Here is a 14,596-nt window from a genome sequence, read left to right on the forward strand (position 1 = left end):
ATTCCAGGAAGACAGGAATGTCATTTAGATCACTACGGAGGTCTTTCTTGTGAATGTCGTATAATATTCACTACCTCGTCGCCATCAAATCCATCAAATGAGTATGAGAATGACTTGGTAATGTTACAAAGGTTTATTGTGCTGCAATGAAACTGTATGCTGATGCTATGTTGACAGCTGAGAAATATACCAGCAGCCAGTGTCACAGTATCAATGCTTCAGCTTGTCAAAATTCACAATTTCTGACAATTGCCGACATGTTTTTTGTTCTCGTTGTTACCTGTCAAATGGGCCACTGGAGAGATTAGTGCAGGCCATAGATTAGAGGAGAGAATGCAGAGAAAAATATGCAAGAGAATGTTCCACCTAAGCAGCAGGGTAACAGCAACAGGAACTTTTCCAACTCACGAGTCTACTTTGATTTTCAGAATCTTGAATTCAAAGAGGTCATCATTTGTGTTTTAGAGATGTACATATATATATATATATATATATATATGATCTTCATGTAGATTTTTGTCTACACCATATGAAAGTCCACTAAAATTAGATTTCCTTTTTCATAGATCTGGTACTACACCAATGGGATCCTTCGGGAAGCAGGCTTTGCTGAGAACATTATCCCCTACATCACACTGACCACCGGGGGCATAGAGACTTTGGCTGCTATCATCTCGGTGAGTATTGCTCGAAGCATGGTACGTTTTTTTTTTATTTCAGGGGTGGTCTTTCACTTTTATCTTTAGTGAAAATCCTCTCCAATCTCTCCAATATTACCTTTTAATATCAAAGCTGTCAGACGTTTGACTGTCAGTCTCTTTTTAATATTGGACAATTGTCTGTTTTGTAAGTTAAACAGATCTGAAGGATAGCAACATCTACTCTATGCACGTATGTGCCCAGTTTGTCTTAATACACAATTGACTAAAGTGACAACACAAAGCACCTTTAAAGAATGGAATGTAAATCTGTACCAGTGGCAGTTCATTATTGCATTAAAGATTTCTTTACAGCCCAGTATTTACAATGTATTTTACATGAGTTTTGATTAGTCTCTCAAAGATTTCCCAAGTGGGCCTCATGAAAGAATTTGCAGAAAAAGAATTGGTAGCATGTTTCTCCACCATGAAATTATTATGTAGACAAACTGTATATAGACAGTAACTGACACTGACATACCAAAGTAAAAAGCAAGAGTGTGGTGGTTGTGGTATATGTACATTATCTCCTACAGTAAATACTGTACAGTACACAGAAAGACTGTAGAACTTTTAATCAAACAAAACAAAATTTTAGCTGCCCAGCCTTAATTCAAATGCTCTTGACCAAAGCTCTGTTATCTTTGGTCAGTGTGGAGGAGCAAGCTGCTCAAACATTGTCAGCTCAGTTGCTGGGAAAAGGCATGGCAGGAGTACATTCCCACTCTGGCAGCAGATCTATCACTAAATGAGCAGAGAGTACTTTGCTTCAACTCAGAGTAAGTCATTGGCAGCTTGTTAGGCAGGCTTGTTACTATTTATCGCCATCACATTTTGTGTTCCAAATAAACTACTGTAATTGACTTGTATTCCTGGAAGGCAAAGGAAAAGGGAAAAGGAGTTGACAGTTAGCTGTATTCATTTTTATTCCTCTTGCTGACCTACTGATGACAGTAGACTATGTTATTGATCCACAATACACTGAATGAGATAGAACTGTGCAGGCTGTGCTATCCACTCACACAATAAGTATATTGCCAGAATAGACGAATACGTATTTTTTTCAGGAATGTTTCTTGCATTTTGAAGAATATACTGTTGGTACAATTGAAGTTCCTAGGCTATGTTCCTCTCCCAAAAATGCAGATTCCACCCAGGGTCTGTATACTTGGACTTAACATTGTTAAAGTTTGCTGACTGCTCATACACAAGCCTCACAACTGGTACAACTTGTGTACAGCGTTCATTAGATTGCAATATTAGTGTAAGGTTGGGAATGTCCTTAAATACCATTGATTAATTTACACTGATGTTGCTGTCGTCATGACCGGTCTAAATTAGCTAAATGAAGAATGGGAAATGGCAAGCACCAAAATGGTTAAACCTACATTAATAAGCAACTCACATTGTAAACACAACATTGACCTTATGAAGCTGATATCGCTAATTTCTTAGAAAACAGTTGCCTATTTACACATCCAGCAGACATGGAGCAACAGCATTCATTTCGAGTCGTGTTTCAGGAAACCTGACAAATGTAAGTCAACATTCACTCTCCTTTTAGGTCTGTTTTTGGTTTCGAAGATAAAGGTTCGTTATAAAGTAACCAAATGTTTGATGTTTAAGTAACAGTTTGCTATTGATTCATGATTGTATCCTAATTTAGATTAGGTTAGTATCTTGTTTTGAGTAGCTTTTGAGAAATCAATTCCATTCATGGTCGACAGTAACGGCAGGGGATCAGTTTTTTTTTTCAGTATTTGAAAATGTACACCTCAAAGTCGTTCTTTTGCTAGCCAGAACAAGATTGGAACATGGAGAGATGGTAGCCTTTGAGGAGAAACATGAGTGAGAAAAAAGGCAGACATAGAAGAGAAGAGGTAAGGGAGTCACTGCTGTAAGCTTGTAGCCTACGCTGCAGTCCTGAAACACTCACAAACATCGTTTGTAGTACAATTTTCATCATTGAAATATTGAACTGATTCCTTGCAGCTACCTATTACTTCTCACGAAACACAAAACAGCCCCCATTCCACACTTCGACTTGACGAGAAGTTGTGAGCTACAACAAACACGAGTGGTGGAAAGGTTGACAACCTGCTGTTTAATGACATTGCAGTGCTGAAATGCTTTATTATAATTTTTATTGTGCACAACTGATGAAAACATATGCTGAAAGTAGCAAGTTAACGTTAACTGTGAGGGCTGCATCTTGGGTCAAATAGTATAACATTACATAAACTGGTAAACAATTTATCCTAGGCTACTAAAATGAACACCAAAACTGAACCACAAGTGTTAAGAATTGTAGCAATTTATGCTAAAAATCGATGAAAACCTACACGTTTGTCACCTTGGCCTTCTTCTTCGGGACTGGATCGATTTTCTGTTCTGTCCGCGCAAATAACTGAATAGGTACCAATCAGAGGCTGCGTTTTTATGACGTTATAACATAGGCTCCTCACAAGGTATTTTACAGTATTTTTAAACTGCAAAATACAAAACAAGCATTTTGATACATTTTCAGCAACTATGTCAAATGGCCTTTTATTGTGGCCAGCCTAAGGCACACCTGTGCAATACCCATGCTGTCTGATCAGCATCTTGATATGCCACTGATTGTTGAGAATTTCAATAAAACAGGTTTTAATTTTGAAAATAAATAAAATAAGAAATCTAAACTTATGTGTTTATCGTACAAGATGTCACCAATCTAGCAATATTTTGGTGCAACCTCCTGTAATTTTTTCATAAAATATCTGTTTTGCCTGTCTTTACTACTAGTTTTTGTCAACACCGTCAGACACAATAAAAGTCCAGTTAATCTTATTTGTTTAGTCTTATAATGATTTTGAGCTTTAAAATCATTGTGTTTACACCATAGGTACATATATATATGCTATTAAATGTCAAATGTGAACTTTTGTTCATTTTTTATACTATTTCACATGTGCTCTTTTAAAAATGTATACATCTTGCAACATTCATCATTAGCATTAAGAATACAAAATAACAATTTAGGGCATAAAAAATACATTTTTAATTTCAAAGTGACCATGAATTTAATTAATCAACAGCACTGAAGGAACAGATTGTAACCATATAAATTTAAAACATAGAAAGATCCATCTGACGGTGGTGACACAGAGCTGATGGTGGTGGTAGTAGCCTAAAAATTAGTCCTTTTCTTTATTTAATTAAATTGTATGTGAGCCCAAACTTTTTTGTCTGGTGTATTAGGAGAGATTTCTTAAGAAGAATTTATATTTTTAGACATTGGGGATACATATAGTAAGAAAATACTGTATAACTACAATATGTGTTGAAGAAACAAAAGGGAAATGATATATATTACAAATAGAGGTCAATGAAACGTTACAAGCAATGTTTCTATTTATTATGATCATAAATAGTATTTAAGCCTCCTTTGAGGATGATTTAGAAGTTTTTGTCAACACCCTCAAACTATGTTACCACCATCTGACATAACACCTGATGGTGTTGACGTCTGACGGTGGTGACAAAAACACACTTATTAACATGACATGCACGAGTGGTATCTTTCTATATAACTTTGACACATTATGGTTGTGACATTAGTAACATTAGTAAATATGTTAACAAAACATATTTAAAAAATTGCAAATTACAGAAGCTTGTTTGACCATTGCATTTAGTACATGTGGAGGGTGGAAAGGTGGTTCTCGGGAATATAGTTGACCATGTACTTGCCTGATTTTATTGCTTTAATGAATATCTGACGGTGTTGACAAAAACTTGGGACACATTTTGAGCAATCAAAAAATAAGAGTAAATATTGTTGAAAATTCACTGCTTTTAGGTTTAAAGAGTTTTTTCACATTACTCTTTCAACTGGCCTATATAATATACATTTAAAATATTTTTTCCTCTTTTTTTATCAAATTGAAATGAAATCTGTTCTCTTGTTTGAGGACAATGGATTTTGTGGGTACTGGGTTGTCAAAAAATCATACTATTATTTATCATTTTTAAAACAACTATATGAAAATAGACTAAATTTGTGCAGAAGACCCTCAGACGATCAACCCTGATTGTTTTAAATAAGAAAAGTTTTTCAATGGAATTAGCAGTTTTCTTAGTGGGACATGTTTTTGCCAAAATCTCAAGAATCAGTGATGCCACACCTATGAGGTGGAAAGGAGAAGTGCTCACTAACACAGATTTTGAAATAGGCCTTTTGTGTACATAGAGAAAGTAGAGATCTTTGAGCTCATGATGAGTGGGGGCAAAAACAAAAGTGTTTATTATTTAGTTCAGTGTATGTATTTTAAATACATGCATTATAAATAGTGCCTGTCTCTGACTACACTTTATTTTCCCTAAAACCAAACTCTGGGGCTCTTTAGTTCCTTTTGGTCAAAAAGGATTGGCAGTTTAATAACACATATATGCATCAGGATGAATTTCTGTGCATTGCATGTTACTTTTCAATCAAGAACATAGTACAAAATGCAATGAAAAATGCACTCTGCCATCTCTGTTCATTTAACGAGTGTGTTAATGCCCCTTTTCTGGTTCCTCTCAGCACGAGCACATTAAAACTGATCTTTGATCTACGGAAGTGAGAAGACCCCACTGAGTGACTTAGCTGCCAGGTGACTGACTTCAAACACCAGCATGTACCCTTCAGATAACAGTTTCCCCTCCAGCCGTACTCCATCTCCCCATCAGCCACAGCCAACTCAACCCCAACCTCCTTTGATGAGCATCACTGTTCTTATATTGCTGACAATAATCATCCACTGGCTGTTGGAGTAGTGTACACAAAGACGCAAAGTGATCAAAAATAAACTGACATATCCATTGGTTGTAAAACTGAATGTGTTTATTAATCTACAAATTATTTCAGTGTAGTATGACAGATGCCGTGTGGCTTATAAGCCCTGCTTTATTTGATTTTTGCTTATTTTTGTTCATGGTGACCTTTTTTATGTAGCAAACACGATGCTATTACCATAAAATGCTAGATGTCCATAAAGCTTTGCTTTATAACAGTATCGCAGCCGCTTGGTTTCAGGAGCTTCAAATATTTATGATATTAAAAGGCCATACCTGGCTTTAAAATGTGACTTCTTTTCATTTAGGTGGCAAACATTTCAAACTTGATGTTTAATCCCCTGTGACTGAATGTGACAAATTTAATACAGCAGACCATGCACTTAGTTGGAGCTCTAACCTTACTACATTTGTTGTCTTTACACCACAGTGACCACACAGAGCTGTGTAACATGATCACACAAAACAAAATAAGCTGAATATCTGACAGGCTCTAATGCAAAGAAACTGTCCTTAATAACAGGTCTTTACGATAATTGGTCGAACATTTACAGTGTAATTCAGTAATCACCAACCCAAACTGTAACGCCATTGAACCGTTCATGCAGACAATTGTTGTCCTCAGACCAGGAAAGCCAAATGTGTTATCTCCTCCCAAGCAAATTTAACACCTTCTGTCTTCAGCAGCTTATTAAGGGAATGTTTTAGTTGCTTGTGGCAATGTTGCACCTCCAATACAAGGACGTCTTGTTGCATGTCACTTGTACTGTAGGTTGAACCGTACCGCTTCTCTTCACTATCAAAAGACTATGGCTATACTATGTTCTTAATGGTTCCTATCACTCTAACAAAGCACGCTGGGATAGGCTTCAACGACACAAAAGGAAATAAGTGGGTGTAGAAAATATACAATATGGATGGATAAATGTGAAAGCAGTAAGCCTGCAACCACAGATCCAGACCCCACAGAATTACCTGCAAAAAGGCAGAATTACCTGCAGAAAGTGATCGAAGGAGAGAGGAGAGGTATGAGAAAGCACAAAAGTTTGGGAGATTTAAGAGTTGAGTTAGTGACATCCATTAATAGGATAAGATAAGATGGAGAAGGGGAGGAGGAGAGAGCAACTCAGTGCATCATGTGAAGTCTCCTGGCAGTCTAATCCTGAAGCAGCATAACTAAGGGATGGTTCAGGACTCACTTGAGCCAACCCTAACTATAAACTTTATCAAAGAGGAAAGTCTTAGCCCTACTCGTAGATATGGAAATAGTGTCTGCCTCCTGAACCCAAACTCGGACCTGATTACACAAGAGAGGAGCTTGATAGCTCATTCTGGGAGTGCAGTGTTCTAGTAGTGTAATCAGGTATTAATAGCTTTTTAAGATTTGATGTTGCATGACCATTAAGGGCACTGTGTTATGGTAGTATGAAGTACAGAGTTTTGCCAACATGCACTGACTCTGTGTGTTTGCACAGTCCCTGGTGATTGTATGGGACAGTTTTTGACAAACTGATTTTAAAACTTACTACAAACTCCACTCTTTATTATTCCTTCAGGCCCTCTCCTTTGGTGCTCCCATCTCTTTAATTTTAACTTTTATTAATAGGTTGACGTCATGCAACTCCAGATGACAATGAATTTTCTCTTGGTGTTAATTACAAATCGAGCATCTTTACCACAATTTGCACTGCCTGGAGTGAAATTTTATCCTTTCTTGTCCCTTTGCATCTGTTCATATCTTTCTATTCGCTTTGTGTGCATTCATTCTGCCTTAGAATTTTGCATCTTATTAAATTTGAATGCATCATTAAGCATCAACCAAATACTTTTTTATTCTGCCTTTTAAGTTCTGTTTAACTTATTCATTCTTTTATATATTCTCTTTTGTTGCTCAGTATATTCTGACCTAACACTACTAATATAACATTTTTGTCAAAACACACACAAGAAAACCCTGTATGATTATAGTATGATACTTAATGCAAAATGCTACCCCCTGGGCTCCTGCCCCTTTTCTAGTGCCCTACTGAGCCATCGCCCTTTCACTTCGGCACACTTGTCACTATACGGCTGGCTAACACACAAGAGCTGTGGAGTGTGTGCCATACCACATTAAATCACACACATCCTGCCGTGTCGTCACACTCTGTAGCCCTTTAGCAAGTTAAAGTCTAAACACAAACTAAAATCGAATACAAAAACTGACCTTATGGTAGCAAAGAGGCATTTCATGACAGTTATAGTCCATCTAGCTAACGTATATTCTCACGCTTTAAAATTATTATTCATCATTTTGTAGATGCCAAGTGTCAGATGTAGACTGATAGACGAGAGAGAGAGAGAGCGAGATTTGGGTAAAAACTAAACTAATTATCTGCAAATGACTTCTTCTGCAGGCAGGAAAACAAGCTCTGGTATCTTCAGCTATGCTTACTGACTACAGACACGAGCAGGAATAATGCAAAGCAGAGCGGCAGGGTTGGCAAAGTCTAAGAAGCAAACATATCAATATTCTCCTTTAATAACTTTGTCCCATGAGGTAATATGTGCGTAGATTGTCACCAGTGTGAAAACAATCAAAGTGTCACTGTCAGTGTGTGTGTTATGTGACAGATTCCCTCATTTAAAGCCTGTCTCCCAAGGGATGGTGGAGAGATTGCGGCACATGTGAAGGGCCAGTGGTGCCTTAAGCTGTGGCCAGTTGATGTTAATGGTTCATCTACTTCTTGATGTGATGAATAATGTCCAGACCTTTTAGTCCTGCCAACTGTGAGGGCTGAAGTCACAAGTCTGACCTCTGTCAAGTCTGCAGAGAAGGCGATACTGGGTTGCATTTATTATTGTGCAAGAGCGCACATGTATTCCAGTTTCATCAGTTCATAGTGTTATTTATGAGTATAAAGTGGACAAGAACACACAAAAAAACAGATTTTTATCGCATTTTGTAGTTGCAAGTCATTAGGACGATTTATTTTTTGTCAGAAGGTAGTATAACTTACTCACAGTAGTGTTATTGATACATAGACATTAGCTGAATATTTTAGTACTGTAATAAGACATATTTTAGCCACCCCTTGGGTTGCTAGTCAAAACACATGGAATCACTGTATTTGGACATATTGTCATGAAACAGTGTCTGTTTCAAACACACATTTAAGCCAAGGGGTGAGTGTATGACAAGGTAAAAGGTAGGGGTGTGACAAGATCTCGTGCCACAACTGATGCGACACCGGCCGTGATAGTAATTAAGTGAACAGTGCAATATAAACAACTAAAAACTGAAGCACAACCTTGCTCAGTTTGGGATTGTGAGCTGCACGTTATCGGAGGTGCTGAAGTTAACATGTGTGGATATGTGGTGAGATTTCTGCCTGAACTGTCTGAAGGGGATAACGTTACTACCAGCGGAGCAATAACGTAATGTGCGTCAGAGTATAGGCCAGGTAGACTTATATTATGAATTCTTATTAAATGATTTTTCTCGTAATATAATTTTTTTTTGTGTCAGAGAACACAGCTATGTGGGAGAGATTTTGAATGTGCAGAAAGTTTTGAACATGGGAGAGGGGGGATTCACTGACCATTCATAGGCAACTATGGGCGTTCAAAGGGCCAGACATGGCGCTCCTTCACATGCGCCACATTTCACAAGTTGATTGTGATTTATAAAGGGAACTTGCTTTTTGCTTTTTTTGTGCGTACGCATGGTTTTATAAGTCTAAAATATTTTTTAGCGTATACCATTTTTGACTTTTGGGCGCACGTACACTGAGGTTTCTACGCACAGTTTTATAAATGAGACCCCAGGATTTTATAACTGAATTAAAATGAATGAATGGATCATTGAGGTGAAAAGGTGCCACATGCACATTTAAAGAAGTAACTTCCTCAAACAAAAGAAACAAAAGAGGAATAAAGTCTAAATCACGCCTGCAGGGAAGATATTGCAAAAGGTGATCTCCAGGAGAAACATATCTGAAAGCAACACAGAATGCCTGAGAGCCTTACTACATTGTATTCTGTTATAGTTTTAGATTTTGAATTGTCACATGCCGCTTGAAATTTGTTTCCCTTTGTTAAACTAAAAACATTTCTACCATAAATTGGTGAAGAATAGCGTTAAAATCTTGTCTTGTCTTGTTCTCATGAACCTAATATCGTGTCTTGTCTCGTGAGTTCAGTGTGTCGTCACACCCCTAATAGGTAACTGACAGCCTTCAGACACAGAGTCATGAACACCTGAATGAAAGAATCAAGAGTTCCCCATAACGCATACATTTTTTTCTGGTCTCTCAGGTCTCATCTCTTTTTGGATATAATATACACATTCCTGCAGTCGAGAGACACTCTTCTGTCCCCGCTGTTTATCATACAGGCTCATTCTCCAGATACACACGCACGAGCAGGCTCATAAATATTCAGCCTCTTACACCTTTGGAGACTTTAAAGAGCTGTGGCTTTAGCGGTTGTTGGTGTGTTTGTATGCGTATGTGGCTGCAGTGTGGGCAGCGTCTGAAAGAGAAATGGATGTGCAGGCACACACGCATATACACAGAGTAATTTCAAATTCTTTCGGAGGCAAGTCAAATGACAGCAGATCCGTTCTGGGTCATAACCCCTAAATGGAAGTATCTTGATCCAGTTTCCTTGTGGTGAAGCTGCCCAGCACCTTTAAAATACACCTCATGTTATCTTTTCCACCCTTCTCCACTCTGTGACTACCAGTGACCTTTTCCCACAATCACATGAAATCCCGCTGGTTTGGTGAGTTGGTGTCTTGAATACTTTCATGTTATGAGGCCATGACAGAAGAAGTCCTGCAGCTCTGGTGAGGTCTTTGCTTTGGGCTCAGTCTGGGCTTGAAGGTGGCATATCATGTCTCACGCTGCATCCATGACCCTAGTAGAAAGACATCTTGATGGAGAGTGAAATGTGCATGTGGAATTATTGATGAGCCACATGCAGTACTGTGGATGAGGAAATATTTATGTGTATTTCACTGTATGTGTAAAATATGATGCATTATGTATAGGGCATTCTCCACCACCAACTCTTAGTAGAATTTACTGTGTTGGTGGGGGCACGTAGCTTCAGGTGCCGGTGAGACATTGAAATATGATCCTGGAAGTCCATTGAGATAAACCGATGAATGCATTTATTAGATGCCAAAACAATATATGTAATACAGACAGGATTTTACAACTCAACAAAATATGACAAATGTGATAAAACACCAATGAAGCTAATATGGTTAATGGGATGAGGTAAAATAGGTAGTAATAGATAGGAATTGATTGATACAGCAGCCGACTCACAACTCTCTTGTCTTTATTATTTAAATACTTTTTCTAAGATTAATTAATGTTGTGATTATGTTTATTGTTATATAATTTAACCCTTTGAAGTGTTTGTTTTGTTTCTCCACTGTCCTATTTTAGCTCCTATCTATTTAACTCCATACATTTAATTATCTCTACAATAAGAGAAAAAAATTTTATTTAAATTTTTTTTTTTCAACTTCCTGAAGCTTTTAAAGCTACCACATTGAGTCTTTGGAGCACCCCTCAATTTAAACAATGTCAGCGCACATCTCCAATTGAGTGTGACAACCATGCAGACTATGGGCATAACTCAAAGCAGAAGACAGAAAATGCCCTTGGAACACCAGATATCTATAAAAAAATAAAATAAAATAAAATGTCAACATTTGAAAAAAGTCTATAATTAGATCTACTGCTCTCCTCTGCTGTCACCTGAAATGAAACACTCGTTTGTTCTCACACATCCCCACTTTACTGTGACTGACAGAGCTGTTTTTCAGTACTTTTATTAACACGGGGGAAACAAAGCTCATCCATGTCCCTCTGCAGAGATATGCAGAAACATTTGCCCACATTTAGTAAAACATTAATGTCAACAGTTAAGGTTTTAACTATTTGAGGGCTAATGTTAGCATTAGCCACTGTGTAGCAAACTCTGGAGGTCCACGACAAATCCTCTGACATAAGAGAGGACATAGCAGAGTGTGTGAATGATTGTTGACCTTGTTCCCAGGAGGTGGGGCTTTCCGTTTTTGAACAAAACATAACTTCTTCTGTTCATCTCAACATGATTGAGGCTAGTAGACTTTACATCCATCAAGAATAAATGAATTCTACAAGATTAAAATATGTTTGGAAAAGAAATATTAATGAATTGAGTAATAAACACTAACTGTATATTTGTAAACATGACATTCATAGACAAACATAGAGATTGACATACATCCCCGCCCACCTCAGCACATGGAACGGTATTGCTTTTGATCAGTCCTGTCTAATGTTCAAATTTAGTAAGTAATTGCCTCAGCTCCTTATTGCTTTTGCTGCTCAGGCGATGCATGCGGTAGAACGTGATGTTTTTTAATGGACTCAGATGGCAGCTTTAAGGAGTCCTTCAGTTAAAATTAAAAATTTTTAAACCTTGCTCTGAGTTGTCCGGATTGCTTTCTTTAAAACTGGTAAAGATCAGGTTGTCGCTCATGCGACATGTCTAAATGTCGAGGACAGTTTTATTTTCCTCAATGACTTTTGCATTGCAATTCATTGTGAGTTGTTCATTGTCCCTCCACAGTTTTGTTTTTGGTTTAACTCCAGAATTGTTTGTTGTATTAAATCCATTGTTTGTAGCTTCCCATTTAGTTAATATATTAGGAAGAATATTATTGGAAGTAGTAGTGGCGCTACTGGTAAAGTCAGCGAATCACCAAAGCCAGTAGGAATTATCTTGTGGGGACCATAGATATACAACATTTCATGGAAATTAATCCAATAGTTGTTAAAATATTTCAATCTGGACCAAAGTAGTGGATCGACCATCTGAGAGACTTATAATGACATCCCTAGTGCCACGCCACCAGCATGGCAATGGTTTTTAATAGCAAGTTATAATCATACAGCAATTGTACAGAATATCCTTAAATTTCTTGTAATATTATGCATTTTTTTCCCCCTGTATCCAGGGCTTAGTGATTGAACGAATCGGCAGAAAGCCCCTCCTCATATTTGGTTTCTCTGCCATGGCCGTCTTCTTCAGCCTACTTACAGTGTTCCTTAATTTCCAGGTAAGTCAATGTTCCTCCTCTTCACTGAACTCATAGTGTGAGTGGAAAGGTGTCGCAATGCATGTAGGTGCTCTGTACTGCGGCCCAATTATACTGTGAACAAATTGCCATGAGAATTCCTCCTCTGAAGGAATGAGGTTTACATACATCACTACTGCAACATATAACATCCGCATCTTATGTTTGTCACATTCAGCCTCTGAGACTGAAAATATTGAACCTCATTTTGTGCAACACTCTAAATTATCAATACCTTGCTTTATAAGCGCTGATCAGCAGAATTTGCCAGAGACAAAGACAAAAAAAAAGGAAATAAGATATAGGATGTAGCTGTTAATTACTAATTTTTCACAATATGTTTGCTGGGATATTCCTGCTCAGAAGTAAATTGTCATAACATAATGATTATGGTTATTGCAATATTACCTCTCTCACTCTTTTATACCAGCACAGCGCGTCATGGATGCCCTACCTCAGTTACATCTGTATACTGGCTGTGATTGCGTCCTTTTGCTCTGGGCCAGGTAAAACCACTGACCTACATTACTGGCTGAGATTTTCTTCCTATTTTCTTCTTTCCTTTTCAGTTTTACAACCTTTCCTTTGTGCTCCACTTCACTTGAAACTGCACTTTAAACAGATTGAATAAATACTCTGCAGGTATTTGGCTGTAATTCAGTGAGGTAGTTGTTGAATAATAAATGTGAGTAACCCAACCCTTTTTAAAACTGGGAAAAGGACACAGAGCTGTATCTGCAATGCTTTAAGCAACTGGAATAATCCACTAACTAGTTTGTGAGTAATTAGAATCACAGTCAAAGGTGTTGTCATAGATAAGCATACTCAATAGGAGCTATACAGTATATGTACAGTATATATATGGCATGGTACTGCAAATGCACTGGGGACCGTGTGAGTGGTCTTGGTGGGAGGCTGACTTTGAGTTTCAAGGTGAGGCTATTGCTGTCAGCACATATATACATCCTGTCTGAATAATAATATCTCCAGGGGGCGTTAATCCAACTAAGTGTCTCAGTGCATCAGGATGAGATGAGAACAGCAGAGAAGTAGAAAGTGTGGGAAAATGGAGGTCCTTCACAATTATCACAAAGAGAATACTAGAGGAAGAGCATTTGATTTTCCTAACTCCGAGACCATGTTATTTAATAAAGAGAAGAAATACAAGACATAAATGCAGGCTGCACAGTGCTGCTACTGTCCCCTGTCACAGCTGTAGCTTTTGATTGTTCAGTACCCTGCTCAGGTGCACTTCTGTGATAATTGTTGAGGGAGGAGAAATCTTTTCTCTTTCATTTCCACTTAAACAAATAAAGCCCCTCGCTGCTCAGGAATGGTGAATTACTGGAAGTGAAAGAGACAAACATTCACCTGAGGGCTGACCCCAGTAGTGCTTTGAGCTTGTGACTGGTTAAGTGAGGAGCCGCAAGTCCTCTCAAGTCATTTCACCATGGAAACAGTGGACCAGATATTTCAAAGTTTGATAAAAGCACAAAGATAATGCGGATCTATGAATGTTTTTGATATGATGAATTAATGGTCATAGCTGCAGTGTCTTTGTAACAGTTATTGCTTATCAAATCAGACACTGAATATTTCATACCTTGTCATTTGTAAAATGTTTTGTTTGAAATATCTTGGTATATATTAACCTGCAACTATGCCTTTCCATCTACCTGCCCATTCTGAAGGGATATGATTATATGTGTGTTGAACTACAAATAACCAGAGAGATAAAACACAGTCAATATTGTATGAGATTAGTCACGTTGTGATAGAGATCTCTGTAAACAACCAGTGAACTGTAACAATGTTTAGAGATGGCAATCTCACTTTCCAATTGCAGGCAGATCCCACATTTTTAGCACAGTATCCAGGATAGGTGTCGCAACCCGGCTGGATTCATTACAAAAAAAGAGGGAGATGCAGGCTGAAGACAAATAAGTAATAAATAAAGAGG

General features: G+C 37.8%; 1 protein-coding gene and 1 long non-coding RNA gene across 2 annotated transcripts in view; both read left to right on the forward strand.

Moving 5' to 3' along the window:
• Window positions 1-14,596, forward strand: part of slc2a9l2 (solute carrier family 2 member 9, like 2) — a 144,831-nt gene that overhangs the window by 70,289 nt on the left and 59,946 nt on the right. The window contains 3 exon segments of the mRNA XM_038697097.1: window positions 567-677; window positions 12,517-12,618; window positions 13,067-13,142. Coding sequence (XP_038553025.1) covers window positions 567-677; window positions 12,517-12,618; window positions 13,067-13,142 — 289 coding nt within the window.
• Window positions 689-5,314, forward strand: LOC119886393. Its single transcript, XR_005441483.1, has 3 exons — window positions 689-1,477; window positions 2,495-2,578; window positions 5,266-5,314. It is a non-coding gene; the product is annotated as an uncharacterized LOC119886393 (long non-coding RNA).

This window comes from Micropterus salmoides, unplaced genomic scaffold, assembly GCF_014851395.1.
Source record: "Micropterus salmoides isolate LMB-PRFRI ecotype aquatic unplaced genomic scaffold, ASM1485139v1 Ms_hic_scaffold_4, whole genome shotgun sequence".
Lineage (NCBI taxonomy): Eukaryota > Metazoa > Chordata > Actinopteri > Centrarchiformes > Centrarchidae > Micropterus > Micropterus salmoides.